The sequence below is a fragment of the Telopea speciosissima genome, chromosome 2 (genome assembly GCF_018873765.1).
Source record: "Telopea speciosissima isolate NSW1024214 ecotype Mountain lineage chromosome 2, Tspe_v1, whole genome shotgun sequence".
Lineage (NCBI taxonomy): Eukaryota > Viridiplantae > Streptophyta > Magnoliopsida > Proteales > Proteaceae > Telopea > Telopea speciosissima.
In genome coordinates, this window is record NC_057917.1 from 34,563,335 (window position 1) to 34,587,332 (window position 23,998).

The 23,998-nt window shown below is 44.4% G+C and overlaps 1 protein-coding gene across 2 annotated transcripts in view; it reads right to left on the reverse strand.

Moving 5' to 3' along the window:
• The window catches only part of LOC122651848 (RING finger and transmembrane domain-containing protein 2-like), an 82,579-nt gene extending 58,908 nt beyond the window's left edge, over window positions 1–23,671 (reverse strand). For both annotated transcript variants that reach the window (XR_006331523.1, XM_043845405.1), the window contains exons 1-2: window positions 22,778–23,671; window positions 16,060–16,136 (exon numbers count right to left, since the gene is read on the reverse strand). Coding sequence is in view for 1 of the 2 variants with exons in the window: in XM_043845405.1 (XP_043701340.1) it covers window positions 16,060–16,136; window positions 22,778–23,444 (744 nt within the window). In the remaining variant the exon portion in view is untranslated. The remainder of the gene's footprint in view (window positions 1–16,059; window positions 16,137–22,777) is intronic.
• Window positions 23,672–23,998: the final 327 nt, after the last annotated feature.

Consider the following 23,998-nt stretch of genomic DNA (forward strand, 5'->3'; position numbering starts at 1 on the left):
CTGATAGAACTCTGGTTGCTGCTCTTTATCTTCTTCATTTTTTTTTTGTGGGTGGGGATTTCATCCAATGGGCAGGACCTGGAAGAGGAAAGAACCCCCGAGTCTACGGCATGTCATTTGTGGAATCTGATGAGTCACGAAACAACAACCAACCAGCGGCCGACACGTGGCGTGACCGAGGCCGAACCGAACCGAGCCGTTGGGCCATGGAAAAAGAAAGTCACAGGACTCGTGAGTCCTCAACAATCGAGGACAAGGCCGAGTACCACGAGCTCGGCACCATAGTCGAGGTCGACGAGGCCGAGCTCCCCAGGATCGGCAACGCAGTCAAGTCCTCTAGGGCCGACATCGTGGCCGAGCCCTCCCAGTTCGACAGCGGATCGTAGCCCCACGTGGTCAACGTCCCCATTTGCTCAGACCGACCAAGTAGGAGCCGACACCCAAGCGCGAGCCCCGAGCCGAACTCTGGTTAATTGGGTCACAAAGCCCCGTCAGAGATCCCGACATTCGAGGGATATACCCGCTCAACCGGGTCAGATCACCCTCCAAAAGCGGAACCATGGCACATTCGAACTAGGACTCTTACTAAGTAAAGAGTCCATGTTCAATTGCGACTTTGCTAGGCAAACTCCTACCAAAAACAAAACTCTTACCATCCAAGGACTCTCCGTCGCCTTATTAGCAGTCTATAAATACTCAGGTATGGAGCTCAAACGCTCAGCTCAATTTTCACTAAGTTGAACTGCTGTTACTTTAAAGACCTGACTTGAGCGTCAGAGAGCCCTTGGCCGGAGTCACACCGGCTCTCTTGCGCTAACTTGGTTTTTGCAGGCTCATTCACGAGTGAACCGGGTGGCGGAGGTTTTCACACGCAACAAATTTGGCACCGTCTGTGAGAACGACGTCTGTAAAGCGTAGTTGTTTCTACCCATCGGAAGAGTGAGAACAATGGTGCATACGAGATCGGGTCAGCACGGCACCGTCTCTAGGGGAGAGGGAACGCAGCCCGGCGGTGGAGCGAGAAACTCGCCTCCGCCCGAGACCTCGCACCAGGAAGCGGCGAGGAGACCCCCCCGAGGAGGAGAAAGTCAACGCGGCGCGGTGGCGGCGGCCGAACCAACCCTGCCCGGGGACAGCACCGAGGGACTTATCCTGTTGAATTCGGCACCGGGACGGCCGCAGGGCGAACCGACAGTGGTTGGCGTTAACTTGCCGCCGCCACCACCACCTCCCATACCAGAAGATCTCAATCCGGAGGCTCCCGCCAATAATCATTGATTCATGGACCTTCAACTACAAATGCTTCACACCAACGAGACGCAGCGCACCTTCGTGGCTCAACTAGCCAAGGGGGGAACTTGGGTCAGCCACCATTGCCATGTGCGCCCATCGGCACCCCGCGGGTCGCCGATAACCAATCCCGAGGTGAGCCGAGTCGCACGGCATCTTCTCGACCACAACGCCGAACTCCCCCTCCGCGGCCGAACTCGAGGGACAACAACTGCCAAGCCGGATATAAGGCGCGCGAGGAGCAATGGTCCCTTGGACATGGACCCCATCAAAGATTTGGCTCGAAAACCGACCAAAAATATGGTCGAACTCTTGGAGAGGTGCAACGAATTCGCTAACATGGCTGAGGTGCTCCAAGCCCAGAAAGGAACCGAAAATAAGGGCGAGAAGAAGAGGTAGCGATGGGTGACCGCAAGGAGGAAAAGCAAGCCAAGACCGACCGCCAACCCAAGAGGACAGACCAAGCCCAAAGTCCGGAGTGCACCCCCTTGAACACATCTCGTAAGGAGATTTTGGTGCAGGTCCAGGATGAGGGATACATGCGCCGACCTCGACCAATGCAAGCGGGGACTTCTCGAAACCCGAACAAGTATTGTCAATTTCACAAGGATATTGGTCACGACACCGAAGACTGCTTTCATTTGAAGAGAGAAATTGAGGAGAGTTGATAAAAGCCGGACATTTGAAGCGGTATGTGAAAGGAAATCGAGACGAGCGGGGAGGTAGGCCAAATGAAAACCGTGATCGAAGAAGAGACAAGCCGAGGCGGGACGACCCAAGGACTGAGCGCGGCGAGGACCGGCCTTGACCCGAAAAGAAAGGCGAGGGTTTGGAGCCGAGTGGGGCAAAGGGGCACCAATATATACCATCCTCGGAGGTCCCGGGCAGGAGTCAACGCGAAAAGCTAAAGCCAACGCACGTTTCGTAGCGGTGGCAGAGATGCCAAACAAGATAGCAAGGACGGAGACGGTGATCTCCTTCACCGACACCGACCTCGAAGGTATAAACTTACCTCATGATGATGCTTTGGTGGTGCAAGTAGAGATCGCGAAAAGACCCGTTCACCGAGTATTGATAGACACGGGGGCGTCAGAAGATCCGATGTCCCTCGATGCATATCGGCAATTTGGCTTCGGCGATGACGTCCTCAAATCTGAAGGGACCTCCATACATGGGTTCTCAGGAGCATTGGCAACGGTTAAGGACTCAATCGAATTGATGGTTACAATCGAGGAAGAACCGCATCAAGCAACCGTTAAGGTCAAATTCATGGTGGTGAGGTCGGTGGTGGCCTTTAACGCCATACTCGGTCAGCCGACCCTTACCACCCTCCGAGCCATCATCTCGCCAATTCACCTCAAGATGAAGTTCCCGACGGAGAATGGAATTGGCGAAATACAAGGTGATCAAAAGAAAGCCAGAGAATGCTATGCGACGTTCGTCAAGCAAAACAAAGGCAATGTCTGAGGGATGGCTATGTATGTAGAACATCTCCCGGAAGACCAACGGGATAAGTTGACTGAGCGACGGGGGAAACCAGTCGAAGACCCTTATTCCGTTGCCACTCGACGAAGCCGACCCTACCAAGACAGTTCAACTAGGCTCGCTACTGAGCATGGAACAAAGAGAGAAGCTCGGAGATTTCCAAAAAGGAACATGGATGTCTTGGCCTGGTCGGCAACCGACATGACCGGGGTACCGAGGGATGTAGCCGAACACAGACTCCACATTGATCCGACCCGAAAACCGATTCAGCAGAAGAGGAGGAACTACGCCCTTAACCAGCAGACCGCGATCAATGAAGAGGTGAAAAAGCTCTGACAATCCGACTTCATCAGGGAAGAGAAGTTCTCAACGTGGTTGGCAAATGTCGTCATGGTTCCTAAACCGAACGGGAAGTGGAGAATATGCGTCGATTAAACTGACCTCAAGAAGGCGTATCCAAAAGATGAGTACTCCCTACCTCGAATTGACTTGTTGATCGATGCCATCGCTAGTCATGAGATGCTCAGCTTCATGTACGCGTACTCCGGCTACAATCAAATCCTCGTGCACGAGGAAGATGAGGCGTACAAGGCCTTCCGAACAGATCAAAGAACTTTTGTTACAAAGTGATGCCCTTTGGGTTGAAGAACGCGGGAACTACGTATCAGAGGATGGTCAACCATATGTTCCGAGATCAGATAGGCCGAAACATAGAGGTATATGTAGATGACATGCTCGTCAAAAACCTGAAGGCTGAACACCATTTAGCCGACCTAGAAGAAGCATTCGGAGTGTTGAGGAAGAATCGGATGAAGCTGAACCCCGCTAAATGTGCCTTCCAGTTGACCTCGAGAAAGTTCCTCGACTTTATGGTCTTCGTTCGAGGCATAGAGGCTAACCCGACAAAGATCACAGCCATCCAAGAGATGACCCCTCCCAAGATAGTCGGGAAGTACAGAGGCCGAACGGAAGAGTAGCAGCATTAGCGAGGTTTATGTCGAGGTCGGGCGACAAGTGCTTACCTTTTTTCAAGACATTGAAGAACCTTCGAAACCCGAAGGATTTTGTGTGGATGAGCGAGTGCCAACAAGCTTTTGAGGAGCTAAAACGGTAACTGGAGAATCCACCTCTCCTCTCCCATCCCGAGCCGAAAGAAGAACTGCAACTCTACTTAGCCTCAACGCCTGTGGCCGGCAGCGCCCTACTACTGAGAGAAGACAAGGTCCAAAAGCCAATATACTACGTCAGCCATGTGTTAATCGATGCGGAAACACGGTACTCCAAGTTTGAGAAGGTCGCGTTTGGGCTTGTAACGGCGGCAAGGAAGCTGAGGCCATACTTCCAAGCCTACCCGGTCACGGTTTTATCCGACCAACCCCTTAAGAAGATAATACACAAGCCTGAGGTGTCGGGTCGGCTGATCCACTGGGCGGTGGAGTTGAGCAAGTACAACATCGACTATCGACCCCGTACGGCTGTAAAAGGGCAAGCCCTAGCCGACTTTATCGCCAAATGAACCATAGCCGATCCCGAGGTCCGAGGAGATGAGAGGCCGACCACCGAAGATGAGACAGAACAGGCCGGCGTGGGGCTGATGTTGGTCAGCCGGGAGGGATTCCGCATCCAATACGCATTAAGATTCAGATTCTCGGCCTTCAATAACAAGGCCGAGTACGAGGCTCTACTAGCCGAGCTCCGAGTCGCCAAAGCCATAGGCATCGAACAACTGAAAGCGAGAAGTGACTCGCAACTCGTGGTCAACCAGGTTAATGGCGAGTATAAGGCAAAAGATGAGAGAATGGTAGCTTACCTGGGATGAGCCCGAGAACTGATTGCCGAGTTCGAACATTTTGAGATGACCCGAGTACCACGAGAAAAAAATTCTGTAGCAGACTCCTTATCGCAGTTGGCCAAGGCCGAAGTGCCAAGCCTAAGCAGTTCCGTCTATCCTGAAATCCTGGACGAGCCGTCACTGAACAACAAGAAGGTCAACCACATCGAAGAGGACGGTCCAAGTTGGATGGATCCGATCGTCAACTATTTGGTGAATGATCAACTCTCGGAGAGTCGAGAGGAGGCGAGGAAAGTCAAAATCCGAGCCGCAAAGTACACCATGGTAGATGGAATTTTGTACAAGAGGGTCGTCTCAGCTCCCCTACTTAGATGTCTCGAACCAAAAGGTGTCGAGTATGCTTTAGCCGAAGTACACGAAGGAATATGCAGTAGTCATATGGGAGGCCGAGCACTAGCATACAAGGTGCTTAGGCAAGGGTTCTATTAGCCGAGAATGCATGAAGAAGCCATGAAATATGTAAAGACTTGCGAGAAATGCCAATTATTTGCCCCAATACCACATAAGCCCGCAACAAATCTGACATCTATGTTGAGTCCGGTCCCCTTCGCCATGTGGGGGATGGATATACTAGGAAATTTTGTTCCGGCCTCGGGGAACAGAAAGTATCTGGTCGTCGCCATTGACTATTTCACTAAGTGGATTGAGATCGAGCCATTGACAACCATCAACGAGAAAAATATGGAGAAATTTTTCCGAGAACGGCAAGCAATTCGATAACCCGAACTTCCGAGAATTTTGCAAGCACTTCTATATAGACTTTTGCCCGGTGGCAGTGGCTCATCCAAAAACCAACGATCAAGTCAAGGTGTCTAATAGAACGTTGCTAGCAGGAGTAAAGAGAAGGCTAGATGAGGCCAAGGGAAGATGGGTAGAAGAGCTACCAAGCGTACTATAAGCGTATAGAACGACCGTGAGAACCCCTACCAGGGAGAGCCCATTTAGATTGGCATATGGGACCGAAGCACTCACTCCGGTAGAGGTGAAGACCTCAACCTACAGAACGCTCAACTTCAATGAGAAGACGTATGAAGACGGCCTGAGGGCAAACCTAGACTTCCTTGACGAAGTAAGAGAAAATGCGTTACTAAGAAACATGGCATACCAACAGAGAACGGCAAAGTATTACAACTCAAACGTGAAGGAACGCCTATTCCATCAAGGGGATCTAGTCCTTAGGAAGACTAGTGCATCTCAGCCGCAACAACAAGGGAAGCTCGCCTTAAATTGGGAAGGGTTGTACATAGTGTCCAAACAGATCCGACCAGGAACGTATCAATTGAAGACTCCGAGGGGCAAGAAGATACCCCGACCTTGGAATTCTGAGAACCTAAAGAAATGTTATCAATAAAAGATTGTTAGAGTTTGGTTCGAGTTCATATTAGTAAAATTTTTTGTTCTCATTTCCAAAGTTTTTTGACATCAATAAAGAGAAGATCTCATCCAAGCTCCTGGTTTACTCCAAATTGTTATTCCTCAAAGTCATAAGACCAATCCTCATAGGTTGGCCGACCCCGAAGACCGACCCTCATGAGTCGGCAAAACTAAGGTCATAAGACCAATCCTCATAGATTGGCCGACACCGAAGATCGACCCTCATAAGTCGGCAAAGCTAAGGTCATAAGACCAATCCTCATAGGTTGGCCGACACCGAAGACCGACCCTCATAGGTAGGCAAAGCTAATGTCATAAGACCAGTCATCATAAATTGGCCGACACTGAAGACCGACCCTCATAGGTCAGCAATGCTAAGGTCATAAAACTAATCCTCGTAGATTGGCCGACCCCGAGAACTCAAAGGTTGGCCTCGAGATCGGCCTCGGGTCGGCCTCAACGACTGGCCTTGGGTTCAGCGCATTTGTATACCTAAACGGTCGAACTCAACCTCTAAAGAACAAAATCGCCTAGTACAAAGGGTCGGCCTAATAACGTTGGGGATTGGGTCCCCCTATACTACATACCGAGCACAAAAATTGACAACAAACACTTAGAAAAAAGAAAATTTTTCATTAATTCAAAGCCGAAGAATCGGCAGAAATATACAAAAAAAAAGAAGAGAAGAGACCTCGGTGGGTGCACCATACATTCATAAGAAAAAAAAATACAAGAGCAGCAGCCTTCAAGAAGTCGGCAAGTCCTTGGGGGCGTCCTCGGAAGTGATGTCGACAATCACGGGGGCGAGTGCGAAAGGATCCTAGGTTTACTCCATCTCGACCCCATCCTTGGCCTCGGCAGTCTCAACCACGGTGGCGGCATCCTCATTGAACTGCAAGAGATTAAATTAGGATGCGACTCTCGCAGCTCGTTCAAAACCTCAGCCCGGCCGTCGCTGAACCCTGAGGTATAGGTGGGCTTGCTTAGTTGATAGAGCACCTCCCGAAGTCCTCCGCCTGAAGATAGCCGTCTATGGCCTCCTTCTTGGTCTTCTGCTGGTCGGCCTTGGCTTTCTCCTTCAGATCGCCTAGCTCAGCCTTCAGGTCTCCGACCTCCTTGGCCGACCTCTCCTTCAAGGCCTTTAGCTCGGCCCTCATCGCCTCCAGGTCGGACTCAGCTCTCTTCCTCTTCCCCTCCTCTCGGCACTCCCAGATGGCCTGCTTGGCAACATCTCCAGCCTTCTCGACCGGCTCCTCCAGCGAAGCATCGTCCGCAGACAGCTGGGCAAAACGGAGGGCAGCCTCGGTGGCCTTGGAGAAACCCTGCGAAGAGAAAATCACGACTGGCAAATCAAAGGACACAAAAAGAAAGGGAAGAGAGAACAGAAGAGATCCAAGTCTGAAGGATGAGCCACTTACACTGGCCATGTCCTGGAACAACGAACCCGAGAGCTCGGCGTTGCTCAAGTCGGTGAGGAAGCTTCGATCGAGAGGGAGTTGAGCCGCATCCAACCACTCCCGAGCATGGGGCTCGGACTGCAGTGCTGTGTCCCCAGAGAACAGCTGCCAGGAAGGGCGGAAGGGGACGTTGGTGGCCGAGGCCCTCCTTAGTGCAGGACCCCCGATGACACCGAGGGGTACTCCGGGGGGAGTGTGTTCCTTGAGGTTGACCGAGATCTTCCCCCCTCTGTATCGCTTCTCCAACGACGAGGTGGGCTCCTCCCGATCCCTCTTCTTCGGGAGGGATGTCGGAGCCTTTGGAAGGTCGGCCTTGATGCCGATCACCACGTCCTTCTGGCTCGGCCCCATCAAGCCCTTGCCCTTCGACTTGTCCGCCGCGACTTTGCGTTTGTCCTTCTCCGCCGCCTTTTTCTTCTCCTCCATGAGCTCGGCCTTCATTCGAGCCGCGTCAAGCTGAGGAAGATCACCAGCCACTACAACAAAATAGAAAAAAGAGAGTGGTGACATACGAACGAGAACGATAGTCACCAAGACGAGAGCTCAGCTTTGACTACATACCGGGGGTTAGCCTCCAGAATCGGAGGAACTTCTCGTCCAGATGTTGCAAGACGTTAAATGGCCGACCCTTAATAATCATGTCGTACGATTCCTGGTCGTACTCGTTCAGGGTCGGCGCTTGGTTGACGTACTTCAGCTTTATATCCTTCCACTCGGTCCTAAATGGAGTGTCGGGGATAGAGGCGAAGAAGCGAGGCTTCCAGTGCTTGTTGGAGGTCTAAACTCACTGCAAGAACTTGAAAGCATTCACCGCCGAGTTCCTCTGGGTTCGGCGGGAGAAGTAATACCACCCCCGGTCCTAGAATTGTTTCAGGTAGTAGAGCTGGGAGAAGAGGGTCGCAGTCACCACTCGGTTGAGTCAGCCAAAGAACACGTGGACGCCGAGCATAATCAGCCACGCGTTCGGAGTCAACTGACCCGGTGACAAAAGCCAATGATCCAAGATCTCGTCCACCAGACGAAGGACCGGGAAACGGAAGCCATACCTGAAGGCTATCTCGCAGAGGGCCACCTCGTCGGGACGAATGAAGCATGCCATTTCCCGAGGCCTTGGAGCTTGAAGCCGGATGGTATCCGGAATCCCATAGTAGGCACGAAGCTCCTCAAGCTCGGACTCGGAGACTGTACTCTCCACAGCTTCGACACTGCCTTCAACGGGGTCGGGGACCTCGGCAGACGATCCCTCCGACCCCTCTCCATCTTCTGAAGACTCATCCTCATCTGAGGACGAGCAGGCATCCCCCTCGTGGTCCTCAGGGCCAAGCTGAGCTGAGTGGGTGGGCTAGTGAGGTAGCGGAAGCTAGGCACCACCAGAGGGACGAGGATCCACCGTCCCGGGCTCATCCAAATCCGAGCCCAAAAGGTCCACAATAGGGGACAGCCCTGAGAACTCTCGGCTCGGGCTCACGACATTGCACAGCTCAGCGAGAACCTCCTCATCGAACCCATTACCGACCGACATGATTAACAGAAATAGGGTACTTACTGGAGCCGAGGTTGACGACGAAGTTGTAGGGGGGGAGACGTAGGAAAAATAGGCACGGGCTAGCGTCGATGCTGAAGGGAGCAGAAAGCAAGGAAAGCTGATGACGCCGAGCACAAGACGAGCTGAAGAGCTGTGGAAACCGAGAACTCTTAGTTAGCCGAGTGCTCTGAAAATTCAAGCAAGAACAAATGAGGAACAGTACCCCCTATTTATAGTGGCTGAGGGGTAACCGAAACGTCAGGATCCAACGGTCCAGAAAAAACCGCGTAGATCCAACGGCCCAATGATGATGACGAACGTGTTACATGAAAAACAAAGCGCTGCCAGACGTGGCACTGACAGCATTTAATGTCACGTCAGAAGACCTTGGCCTCGGCCAGCGCGAACAAAACTCATTCATCGTCAAATGCATACTCACCAGGTCGAGCCGAGCCTTGATGAGTGGGGGGCAAGTAATGAGTCACGAAACAACCAACATGCGGCCGACATGTGGCGTGACCGAGGCCGAACTGAACCGAACCGAACGAAGCTGTTGGGCCATGGGAAAAGGTCACAGGACCCGTGAGTCCTCAACAACCGAGGACGAGGCTTAGTACCGTGAGCTCAACACCATAGTCGAGGTCGCTGAGGCCGACAACTTAGCCTAGCTCCCCAGGGTCGGCAACGCAGTCGAGTCCTCTAGGGCCGACATTGTGGCCTAGCCCTCCCGGTTCGACAGAAGATCGGAGCCCCTGTGGTCAACGTCCCCATCAGGTTACAAATTTGTGGGTTTTTATTTGTTACTTCAACCAAGGAAATTGTTCCCTCATTTGAGTTCCCATTGTTCTCTTGGTTCCCTCATATGATTTCTTGTTTATTGGGGGGTTTTCTATTTGATCCTGCTTGGGATTAGACCTATTCTGGTTCTAGTCTTACATTATTTAGTATCAGAACCTACCGTGGCTAGCCATGAAGATACTAAATTCAGTCATTGTGGGTATGAAAGCTAACCCCAATGAACAGATTTGTGAGCCTCAGGTCAATGATGATTGGGCAATCAATGCAGCCCTTGATGGTGACAATGATGATGAACTCTTGGATGATGATATCATGATACTGAAGAGATTTATGAAGTCAATGTGGAGAATAGAATTTTGATTACAGAAGCAAAAGGTGAGGATTGGCACCGACATTGTATTTTTTTTACTTTGACATCACAGGTGATCGTGGATAGTGGAAGTTGTGTACACAGCAGGAAAGTTGAAAATAGAGGCTCATCCACAACCTTATAAAGTGTCCTTCCTCAACAACACCACTTTGAGATAAATCAACGATGTTCGGTACTACTGAAATTGGGAGAATATGAAGAAGATGTTTGGTGTGACATCATACCCATGGTATTGACTGATGTCTTACTTGGACGACCATGGATGTATGGCAATAATGTGCTGGTGGGATAATGCAAAGTTGACCTCGAACAGGGGAAACCAGCGGGAGATCGATTGCAGCCAGGATCAACACGATAAGGATCTATTAATGGTGTGCAACAGCAGCAAATCTCACCCTGGTTGGGAGGAAGGGTGCTGAGATTAGGATCTTTGAAACAGCAGCAGAGACTAAGAAACTGATTCAGCCGCAGGTGTGGGAAATGGTCTTCTTTGTCTCCGAACAGCAACAGCAGATTCAGTTGCTATTTAGGATGCTTTCTACGTCGTCACAGATGTAGAAACAGCACTTGGTTGCAGTCACACAACAGCAGGAACAGTAGGGAATCGAATAAGAGAAGAGACATAGAAGAAGGGGATAAGGAGATTTGGCTCTCTCAGCCCTAGGGTTTTGGCTCTCCCAGCCCTTCAAGTCACTCACATGGACAAGAAAATATTCATGCTTCAAAGCAATATTTCATTCACTTAATCAAAATCGTCTCTTTGGCTTCTAAAAGCCTTACATATAAATAGGCAAGGAAGAAGAACTAATCTCGAGTACAGGTTTCGACCTGCCAAATTTCCGAGTTGGGTCGAGATCTCGGCGAACACCGTGTTACACTGAGCATATAATGTTTGTACACCGTGCTACACTGAATCACAAGACTCACTATTTTTATTCTATTTCTTATGTTTTCATTGGCTTGTGTACATTATTCTTGCACACATTACACCGAATCACTAGGCTCACTTAAAGAAAAATAAATTGAAGGAAACCCTGGACAACTGCTCACACTTTGGCTGAGGGGAGAAGATGAAAAACCCTTGACTGCTGCTCCAGCTCCGGTGACTCCGGCTACTGCTCTCCATCTCCAGTGACAGTGACTCCAGCCCTTTCCAGTAAGCTGTGCTTTTTTTCTTCTTCTTCAGTTCTGTTTTTCCACCCTTTTCTTCTCCTCCTAGCCAGTTCTCTTCTTCTTTTTTTTTTTCTTTTGTTTCTTTCTCCCTTTTTTTTTTTCATCTTCAAATATCTCCTACTGGATTTTCCTGGTTTGGGGTTATAGACTACTCCTAAGTGACTGAAGAAGTGGTCAGTATCAGGGATATTGTTTGTCTTAAGCTTGTAGTAATCTGGGATCTTGATTCTGTTTTCCATCCTTTTTCTCCTACTTTTTCTCGTCGTCAATTATTTTTTTCTTCTTCCTCCTATTTATCTATCTTTCTATCCTATCTCGACAGTTGACAGGTCATATTTTCATCTATTCTGTAGCTTGCAATATCTGTGTTTTGCCAATCTGATTGTGTTTTTATTTAATCTCACATTTCCATATCTACTGATCTGCATTGCACTTCGCTTCCAAATTTGTTTTTATTTAATCTCACATTCCCATATCTACTGATTTTTATTGCACTTTCGCTTCCAAATTGATATATCAGTTTTGAACTTTTGCTTCCAACTTGATTCTTCTATACTTTTATATTCTTAGTTCTTTGCTCATCTTGCTTGATATATGAAAGTGTATGGATTCTTCTGTATATTGATTGAGATAGCCATCGATGTAATGGGTTGTTAATTTATATGTTTGTGTAGCTTACTACCTTTAATAGGCTGTTAAATTATTCATATACCAATTGTGCTGAAAACTTTTGTATTGTTTTGTTAATTGGAGAGTATTATTTATTATTGGTTTGTGATTTTGTGTAGTTGGATACATACAATGATTAAAAAAAAAATATTACTAGGGCGCCTTGTTGCCTAAGTGCTTAGTTGGCCCTCGGAGGTTTTGTTGGGGCCTAGGCGACAACTAGGAAGGCGCCTTGTTGCCTAAGCCCTTAGTTGGCCCTCCCATAGTTGTCAAGGCGCCGCTTAGGCGTCTAGGCGGTTTTGTTGGGGCCTAGGCGACCTCCGCCTTATTGTAAGGCGCCTTGCATTGGTTTTTATTGGTATCGAACCCGATATTAGCCTTATTTATGCCAAATATCATTTAAGTAAATGTTTTTATATTTGGTATTTCATTTACTTAAGATATTATTCATAAATAAGCAAATAACCCCCTATTTGAATCCACTAAAATATTAAAAACTCAAATTCCAAAAGGACAAAAAGTCAACCCCCCAGTTCAAGAACAAAAACTGGATTTTCGACGATAGGTAAAATTTTCAACTTTCTAATGTAGGGGTTTTTCTCAAATCTAAAAATTCTATAAATCTTAATATGGTAAAACATTGCTAAAAACCAAAAGTGCGGTAAAATATTCATTTGTTTTGATATCTAAAAAAATATTTTCATTCAGAGCGATTTTGACGACATTCGCACATACCAAATAAGGTTTGACTGGAACATAACTTCTTCAATACAAATCAGATTTAAGCAATTTTGGATTTGTTGGAAAGCTGGTTTTGTGCTCTACTAAATACTAAAAGTCTCATGTAAAAATAAAATCATCTAACAAGTCAAACTTCTTAAAGAACAAGAACATTTCTCTAAATCGAGAACAATTTAATTACTTATAGATAAGATCATATTTTCTAAGAACAGTATAGACCAAATGTATGTTAGATTGTTTCAAACGTCCAATAGCTTGCTTCTTCAATTCTGTTGTCTTTTAGTTCTATGTTGATTGTTGATGACTTGATGTGGTTTAATATTGATTTTTGATGACTTGAAGTGGCTTAATCTTGATTTTTTATGACTTGAGGAGGCTTAATGGTGATTTTTTATGATATAAGGTATATATTGTAGCATACTAAATAATGTTAGAAAAGGGGGAAATAAAAAATAACACTTGGGGGTGCCTTGATCGCCTAGGCGGGCACCTTGTCACCTAATCGCTTAGACACCCCTCCAACGCCTTGGGTCGCTTTGCCGCCTTGACAACTATGGGCCCTCCAACGCCTTGGTCGCCTTGACAACTATGTTCATCGAACAATGAGGCCTTGATTAAGGAAAATCCTTTACTTGATGCCATCTGAGTTCACTGAGATCACCCTTAACTGGTTTAGCCAATTAAAGAGATTGGATTCTGATATTAATTGTTGAACTCAAGGGTTCACTAAGAGGGGGGTAAATCAATGACACCCTAAATTTTTCCCAAAATGAATGGATCAGTCAACTTGCAATGTGTCGCTATGACCATACACACATTCACAAGCCACACAAATCTTAAAGAAAAACCACAGGGAAGCAAACCACAATGGACCAAATATATGTGGTTAGCCAAAGTGGCTACGTCCACAGTGCAATGGCAACTTGGGATACAACCCAAATGTAGCCTGGGTATAATGCGCAATACACTTCAGCAGCACCCACTACTCAGAGCACCAACCCCAAATTTAGTAGCACCACCTACAAGGAGCACCCACCCCCAGATTTATGTAGCATCCAATACAAAAACAACCCCTCTATCAAGCACCCACTTGATAGCTAACAAGATGTAACAAGTTTTGACATACAAAAGATGTTCCCAATAAAAGCACAATACCGACTGAGCATTTTATCAAACACCTTACCTACAGTTAGGCTTATATATGACAGAAAGCGCAATAGATAGGTTACCTACAAAACAGGTTGTTTCTTCCACTTGTTTTACTCAATCTCTTCTCTTCTTCAATAACAAAGCTTCACCCAATTACTCAAGGAAGCATAGTTGTCAAGGCACCGCCTAGCCTAGGCATCCAGATGGATCTCTAGGGGCCTAGGCGACTACCACCATAGTATAGGGCGGCTTGCACTGGTTTAATTGGCATTTGGCACTTATTATCATTTAACTTAAGATATTATTCATAAATAAGCAAATATCCCCTATTTGAATCCAATAAAAACAATTAAAAAATAAAATGATAAAATGATAAAAAAGTCAACCCCCAGTTCAAGAAGTTCAAGAACAAAAACTGGATTTTTGACGATAGGTGAAATTTTCAACTTTCTAATGCTAAGTTTTTTTCTCAAATCTAAAAATTGCATAAATCTTTATATGGTAAAACATTGCTAAAAACCCAAAGTGCAGTAAAATATTCTTTTGTTTTGATATTTAAAAACATATTTTCATTCTGAGCGATTTTGACAGCATTCGCGCAAACCAAATAAGGTGTGGCTGGAACATAACTCCTTCAATATAAATCAGATTTAAGTTGTTGGAAAGCTGGTTTTGTGTTCTACTTAATACAAAAAGTCTCGTGTAAAAATAAAATCATTTAATCAGTCAAACTTCTTAGAGAACAAGAACATTTTTCTAAATCGAGAGCAGTTTATTACTTATTGATAAGATCATATTTTCTAAGAACAATATAAACCAAATGAATGTTTTGATGGTTTTAAACTTCTAATAGCTTGCTCCTTCAGTTCTTCTGTCTTCTAGTTTTATGTTGATTTGTTATGACTTTATGTGGCTTAATATTGATTTTTGATTACTTAATGTGACTTAATGTTGATCTTTGATGACTTGATGTTGCTTACTATTGATTTTTTATAACTTGATGTGACTTCATGTTGATTTTTATGATATAAGTTACATATTATAGCATACTAAATAATGTTAGAAGAGAGGGGAAATAAAAAATAACACTTGGGCGCCTAGGCAGCACCTTGTCACCTAAGCGCTTAGGCACCCCTCCACCGCCTTATGTCGCCTTGCCGCCTAGACAACTATGCAAGGAAGGCTTGAATACTTCTTGAGTCTTCTCACAAAATCCTTGCTTTGTTCTCCACCTCTTCTCTTCTTCCTTTCTCAACCCTTAATGATTTTTTTGCTAAACATGAAGAATCCCTCTCACAATATGATAATCATGAATGGCTTCAAGGATCTCTTTTAGAGTTTTCCTTTTGGAGACTCTGCTCCTCACTTTCTCTTAAATATGGTTTCTTTTATTTAACCCCTTATATATGGCACATAATGAATTAAAAACAATGAAACATGTAGCCGCAGTTGACGTTGAGCTTTCGGTTTGATGTTGGATGCGGCTTTGTTGGCGTCAAGCAAATGTCAACCAGCCTTAAGCCAATGGCGATAGATCTTCATTGTGCATCAAACAAAACTCAATGCAAGTGAAGTTCCTCAGTACCCTTGATTAACGTGAGACATTCTCTGGTCATCATTCGATAGAGTCCAGTTGACATAGAGTGCCTGTCGAGTATCCTTCCTTCAACATCGACTCATTTTTGTCCAGCATCGAACAGTGTGTATTGGATGTTGAACTCGTCTGATCTACTGAACTCCTAAGATCTGTTGTACCATCTGTTCTTCTTCACAACTGGCCATTCTTCCTCTTCCACATCAGCAATGCACCCATTCTCGGTGAGTGTGTTGACCAACTGAATGTGTTGACAACACTCAGACACCTTGCTCGACACTTATCTCCCGGCCACAAAAAATAGCATTTGTGAAGATGCAACAGACTGACAGTTTAGTAGAAGAAAAAGAAACAATCGTTTTTCCTTTATTTTGTTTGTTCCCAAATATTCCTGTTCAGCTACTATAGGACCTTTCTAATTCAAACCCTCAAATTTTGTTGCTAGTTATTAGGCATATGTCTTCATCCAGGAAATATGCACAGAAAATAAAGAACCATACAGCATAACAAAAATATACATGAAAATTTGTTACAAGAATAATTATCTCTAAACTACCAGAGAATTAAATGAATGTCACACACCTTTAGAGCTGTCTGCTTTCTTAGAATATCATTGGACTTGAACATTACTGCAGCAATCCAGATTGTGACAAAGAAACCTGCAAACAAGAGCACCAGAAATCAAACGCAAAGACAGCAGAGTAATATTAGCTTCCAAAGGAAAATTTAAAATGTGCTAGAGGAATCACCATCCTCCCTGATCCAATGCTATATCTACCTAAGACACAGAATGTATGGCCAAAATGACCGTAAGAATTAATTTGTGCCCATTAAGAAATAGAAGAGCATAAAATAGTCCAAGATGACCATGGAAAATGAGGAGCAACTGGAAAAAGGATATGCATTTAGCCATGTTTGGCTGCTTAAATTCCACTGTGCTCAACAGGGTAGTGAAGGAGGTAAAATAAAATTCAGTTCACTTGACCTTATACTGTTGGCTTGGTTTCAACTAGTCATCAAATCTTTAAAATGGTGGTGTTTTCTTGTAGCTGAAATTTTATTCCACATAAGCTCTACAGTATTACAAGAGTCATTCTTTCCAACAAAAGACTATCGCAGTGGAACATCAATATTACCACTTAAGCAATAATTACCATCATTGAATTTCCTCACAATCTATTGGATTCTCTGAAATCAATTGGACCACCTAGCAATATTCTATTTGCTGAATAATGTAATAATAATAGGCCCTTGTCATTTTGAAAGAAAAAAAGGAATTTCAGCCTCATCATCTGATTTCAGTTAGATTAAATATTCGATGGATCTTCCCTAATAATAAATATATAGGTCTTCTTTTTAATAATGAACTTAAATGTAGTCCTAGATTGGTAGGAGTCCAACTAGGAGCCAGTACACCAGGATCTGATAAGAACTGGTTGACCGATTGGGGCAGAATATGAGTTTAAGTCAAAATTAGGGTTAGGGTTTGGTTAGAAATAGGGTTTGAGGTATTGGTTATGCTAGACAGGTGTAGGGGAGTCTATCAGTGAAGGTCCTGAGATGTTTTGATGAGCGAAAGTGTGTAAAGTTGAATTGGCAGCAAGTTAAGGTTAGGGTTTCAAGTTCTGGAAAAGAGAAAAAGATGGATTTCTAGGGTTTGGCTGGACAGAAGTTAACCATCCTTGAATGGTTTTCTTAGGTTGGTATGAGGGATAATCAGTCAGATTTGTAGACTGTTCTGACGGTTGGTTTGGGCTGGACAGAAATTAGGGTTTTGGATTTTGATTTGAGATTGGGGGAAATTAGGGTTTCAGTGGTTGGGATGGGCAAGGGAGGTCGAGTTCTCCTTATGGGCAGGGGGTGTTGTGGTTGAAATTTGATGAAGTTCTAATGACAAGTTAGGTTTGTGGGGAATTTAGGGTATGGGAAAACTGAAAATAACAAAGAGGAAAACTAGGGTTAGGATTAGAAGGATGGAGATGAAGATGGCTCATACTTACTGTAGTAGCAGATTACTCTTGGCAGCAGCTTGTTTGAGGATGAAACTTGAATAAAAATTGAATCTTTGAACTTGAACTTGAATAAAAATGAGATCTTGATCTTGAACTTGAACTTGAACTTGAATAAAAATCAGAATCTTGATCTAGAATTTGAAAGTAGAACTTGAGAAGAACCACTCGGGCTTCACACCGCAGAGTCGATTGGATCGAACACCAATCCCACCAACGAACCACCCGGACTTCAAAGCTCAAGGGGTTGATTGGATCACACACCAATCCCACTAGCTTTGATCACATACACAAAGCAGATCTTCAATAGAATAAAGGTTGCAGCAGCTTGCAAGAGTAGATTTCATAAAACAGTGAGGTAAAAAGGAGCCCCACGGTTTGCCTTTATTTATAATGGCCAAAGGCCTAAATTCCTATGCAGCCTAGGAATAGGAGATCCCTAATCCTTGGCTGAGTCTAAATACAAAACACTCCCTCTCTCAAATTCGTGTGGAGGTGTGGACCCTAAAATAAAACTTAAGTTAAGAAGATTCTATCCTAAAGAATATTTTAAAATCACATAAATTGTACCAGTGGTTCAACCGATTCAATTTTAAATACTAAAACATGAAAATAAACAAAGTATAGAGCTAATCCCGTATGCAACTTATGTAGCCCAACTTTAGGCCCATAAAAGTGGTTTATTACATAGAAAACCCATGGGAACAAAGGCCCAACATGTCTATAACCCAACCCTTGACTTATTTCTAGGGAAAGAAGCCCAGTTTGGTGATAAACCTGCATCAAACTTCTAATCAATTGTTTACCTGAAAAGAGAAAGGAAAACATGAAAAAGAAGATCAAGTGCTTCAAGGGAAAAAGAAAAATAAGAAAATGCAAGCTAAACCTATTCCTTAAAGCATATGATATCTAATTAGCTCTCTAGACATCTTTGAGAGATGCAAGCCTTCACTGCATCTTTAAGTCGATCTAATCCCCTAGATCCATTAAGTTGTACTTTGATATAGTTTATGACTGGCCATGGCGATAAAAAAAATTAATGCAGGGATTGCCCATATTTGTGACACAGGCCCACTCATCCATATTTGTACAGCTTTGGTAGCTAATGGGACAGTCCAGAATGAGACAGTTGTAAGAAGGCTTGCAAACATTATCCATATTCAATTCTCCTTCTCCTCCAAAGCAACCTAGAATTTCATTCATCTGAAAGGCTCATTGGTTCCTTGGAGTAAGCTTTTTTGGTTCAAGCATCACATTTCTCGTCACTGCTTCACGGCTTGGAGAGTCTTCACCAACTGTCTGCCAACTCAAGCCTTTCTTCGCAGCCGTCAGATCTCAACCCCCCTGCCTGTTGCCTTTGCTGGAACAATGCTGAAGACTTGAACCACCTTTTCTTTGATTCTGGTTTTGTCTCGGTAGAGATTTTGAGAATTTCGAGTATCTCAGTCGAGTCGAAACGAAATGCAACATCGAACTGAAAAATGCAATATTTCGAAAATTTCAGAAATTATGGTGAAATTTCGGAAATTTTGGTCATCTCGTTTCGGAAATTTCGGAAATCTCGATCATTTTGGCATTTTCCACCCACAGAAAAAATACCATATTTCGGTCAGACCGAAACACCGAAACGAAATGAGATTTTAAACACAGAATTCTCCCTTTAATGCAGCATCAAAGGGCCTCACCCGTAAGAAGAAGAGGAACAAGCCCCACTCCCATGTGGGGGCCGTGGGGCCCATTGAGTAGTCAGCTAGGATTGACCCTTGGCCCCCATACTTAGTTAATAGCTTAGTAGTTGCTTAGATTTTCTATACTTAGCTTTATTTTTCTGTTTGTAAATTGAACCGGTTTAAATTGGTTGCATCCAATTAGTTCAATTGGTCTAATTTAAGTGAAGTGCTCCTATTGGCTAATAGGTTCTTAAATCCTATTGGCTAGTAGGAAATCTTCAATTAATCAGCTGTTTTAAGTTAGGATTTCTCCCTTCCACGATTTTAGAAGGGTAGTTTAGGAATCTTTTAAGTTTTTTTTAAAATTTCACACTCCTTCCACGACTCAAGTAAGGGAAGTGTTTAGATTGCATTAGGAATGTAATTTGATCCAGCCAAGGAGTCAAACTCCAAAGCTGAATCGTGGATGGCCTTTGGCCCTCTTATTATTATAAATGTTAATAAAGAAAAACAGAAGAGACAGTTTTGAAGTCTCCCAATCGTGAAGTGTTCTCTGCTGCCATGTTGCTGCTGCTACTGCTCTTTAGAGTGTTTTGCCTTGTGGTTCTATCAAGGAAGAAGGACAGGTGGATCTTCTGTGACTCCTTGCGCCGTGACGGCCGGGAGGATCCTTATCCGAAGGTGGTTGTATCCTTCAACCCTGTTCAAGCTGCTGCCAGTGGAGTTCTGCTGCAATTTGATCAGTATCTTCTTCTCCTAATCCCCTAATCCCCCCCCCCAATCGATCCCCCTTTATTTTGGTTTGAATCTCATAAACCCTAGTTAGTCTTAAACCTGTCCAGTCTTAATTACCCCATCAGAATCTTCTCAAACTCACACCTCAGATCCATTAGGTCATACCGTCTGCTCGATCGCAGTTTCAACCCCTTCTTAACACAAAAACCCTAATCCCCTTCAATTCTACTAAACCTAGAAAACCCTAAATTGCAGATCCTACATATCCAACCATCAAATAGCTCCCATATTACAGTCGAGTCCCCTTTTTGTTGCCACTAACACTCAGTTATAACCTCTGTCCATAAATCCCCCTTTAAACCCTAGATCTCATCCTTTCCTTCATTTCCAAAACCTGAAACCCTAACCCTAAAATTTTCAGATTTTCAAATTCTGTTCAAACCTCATTAAAACCTAATCTAACCTAGTCCATTATACCTTTAAAAGCCTGCCTAGTTTTATCAAATAAAACCCAGTTCCATTCTCCCAAGTATAACTCTAGAAATTGATCAAAAACCCTAATTCTGCCCATTTGAACCATGGTACAAAATTTCGCGATATATCGGCGATATTTCGGTAATTTCGACATAGCCGAGACGAAATGCAAGGGCGAAATGAAAAAAGTCAATATTTCGGTCGATATTTCGACCATTTCGAGATATTTAGGTCACATACCGATATATCGGCGAAATGCTACAAACCAAGGAACGTGACCCATTAAAACATGGGTATAAAACCCATATTTCGCCAGCTAACGGTCGATATATCGACCGAGAGCTTGGCAAAACTGATTTTGGGGCTTTTTTCATGCTTCTCTACTCTTCCAACTTGGATTCTAAGGATCTTCCTACTTGTTCTTCATCCGCTTCTGCCGACGCCAACATCATATCATACTGGATCATCTTCTTCACAGACTGGATCGATTGGTAACCCTAGCCCATATCCTAGGATAGGTTACCTACAGTATGTTGATGACTCCATTTACATGGCACTTGTGGATGACTACACTCGTTTCTTCTCCGAAACTATACCGTGGCCCACATATGTCCTTCAAACAGAGAACAATGGACGTCGACTCCAGCGGGCCATGAGTGGGGTTGATCCAAGGAGGCACAGCAACTATTATTAGCACTTGTAAGTTGTAAGTTGTGATTTCACTGATTTGTGAACTTGTGAGTTGTGAGTTTATGACTTTGACACTTTGTGTATTGCCTTTAAGTATTTGAGCTATTGAGTATTGAGTTATTGACTATTATGGAGTTTATGAGAATATGATTCATGAATTATGTCTTATGAGTTTTAATTAGTTTGTTTAAATTTTTTTTGTCTTTAACTGCCTAATCAATGTGTATTTAACTATTTATACATTAGGGTCGGCGACCGTATACTGTCAATCAAGGGTGCAAGCCCAAAACACCACTTTGAATTTATTTTTTTGCAATTTTATGGTTTAAATGTGTTTATTTAGCTTAAATAAGGGTGTCCATAAAGTATCAGGCCTAAATATGGCCAAATACCCACCGAGATGGACCCCCGAAATATTGTAGAAAAAATGCAATATTTCGGCCAAATTTCGCGAAATTTCGGATATTTCGGGTATCTCGGTAGGCCCGAGATACCAATATATCGCGAGATATAGTACCTTGTGTGCAACTATCAACCATATTTGGATGGAACACAATATCAGGAAATGGACCTCCAATTCTCGATCTTACCAGAAGATTTGGGATTCCATTTCCTTTGAAATTAAAACAAAGTTATCGCTAGCTCCTCCCTCCATTGTTTTGACACCCCAAGGAACAGGCTCATTGTTGATTCCTGGGGTCTCTCAAATGTTTCTTTTGTTGCTCCAGCCTCCCTTAGCTAAGACTTTGGCTGGCTATCTTTTTCTCTTTCCCCTTTGGGGTCCCTTGCAATTCTTTTTTATCTTCCATTTTGGTAATGAATTTATTTATTCACCCAAAAAAACCATTATCCAGAGAGCCAAATCAGTGGGTAAGCAAACGAAACCCCTTGTTCATATGGCGACCTAGAGCAAGCAACTCTTTAGCAGATTCTTTAACAAGAGATGGGGTGGGCAGAGGGAATTTGTACGCTGTGCCTGTCCTATGAATCGATTTAAACACAGTTTTTGAGAGATGATGCGTCCATACTAATGCAGGTTGTTCAATTTGTTAAGTTTCTTTTACAATTTCTGTCTCAGCAAAGTGCCTGATAAAGCTTAAAAACTCTTTAAGATAAACAGGTTCAAAACCAACATTTTAAAACGTGGACTAAAATCCTGCCCACATGCTAAAGCAGATTTAAATAATGAATGGGTGGACAAATTAGACAGTCAAACCAAGATGGATTTAGTTCTAACTGATGTATTCTACTCCACTAATCATGTAAGACCAGATAGAACTCTGATCTGGGTTCTACTTCTAAGCTATTGCATTCAAGGCATCAATCAGAAAGGGGAAAGGACAAATACAAAAGAAAGGAAAGGAAGAGTTCAACCTCCCTTATTGCCTCTAATAAATCCTCAGCAAGGGAACCTAGGTGCACAGAAAATTATCTAACTATCTAAAGTTAAATCTAAATGATTAAATCTTGTAGTTTTCCCATCTCAGACAAGGTTCTTCACACGATACTGAAATTGTCATTGTTCTTCTACAAATACCTTTTTGTAACAGTCTCACTTGAGACACAATTAGGTCATCATCAAGCCAGAAGGTTCTACCAAGTCAATGACACTATGTCGTTGGACTGAAAACACATAACTGGAGACTACATTTTCATAATTTGTTTACCAGAGCAGTTGAGTAATAACAATATTTCAAAAGAACGATTGGGGAAGAAGAATACCTTGCAAATGCTGCCGGATAAATACAACCAACAGTAGCAAAGAGAAGGGAAGAATCTGCTCAATCCACCTTGCAACCTGCTGAATATCGTATCTCTGGTAAGAAGTATCCCTGGTATTACCGCCCACAACATTACCAGCCTCACCATCCGTGCTGCCATTACCCAAATTGATGCCGGAGATGGAAGCCGAAGATGACGAAGAAAGCCCTTCTGCATTACCGCTATCATCGGCAGCGTCCCCCTGACGATCTGATGCACTTGCTGCTGCTGGTGCGGCCATCTGGTCAGCGGATATACCTGTATCACCAGAATTTGCCTCTCTCCCAACTGCTGATGAACTTGGGAGGTTTGTTCCCAACCGGACATGCTCTTGTTCTCCGGCACCGATTATCCTAATGGAAACCTCCCCGCCGCTGCTGCCTGCTGCAGGATCATCCAGTCGATTCTGAATATTGTCTCGGAAACCAGAATTAATTCCTCCATTGATTAAACCCTCCGTTTCCTGATGATTTGACCGGGTACGAAGAATACCAGAGTATTCCAACAGAGCAGACAGAGGCGCCTGGATGAAATTTGCAGCAGAGAAATGCATTCCGTATCGTCTCGAATTACTACTGCTGCCCGAAGAATTCCTGTACGGGTCGGAATTGCTGACTGAATTCTCCATCCCTCAATCCCTAAACCTAACCTTAATCGTCGAGATCACAATTATAAAAATGCCAGTATTCTAACGGGGGAAAGAATCAACGGATTTGTCCTTGCCAAAACCAGCAGCTCGTGGAGATCCCTTGATAACGTCAATTGAGGTGATCGGCAGGAAGTTAAACGATGATCAGATACTAATCCATGAAAACAAACTTACCTAGAGGAGATGAAGCTCCGTCAACGTGTTAAGGTTTATACAAACCTAACCTCTAAACCTAACCTAACCTAACGTCGAAGGGCTTCGCCCGGGAGATCGCTAGAATGATAAGATTGATTGCTAAGAGAGGGAGAAAATAAAAGAACAGATAAGTCCGGACACGGCGGGAATGACTCGTCAAAAATATAACCTCAACTGTGCACAGGAAATGTAGATGAAATTTTTCGTTCTTCAGAGAAACCTTTCTTGAGGAACGAAGAATAATCGAGGCTGCTTCGCCTCTTTCTCTGTCGCTTCCCTCGAGTCTTGAGTCTTGACTCCGACTCCCCCGCTCTTTCTCTCGATCTCTCTCCGCTGCA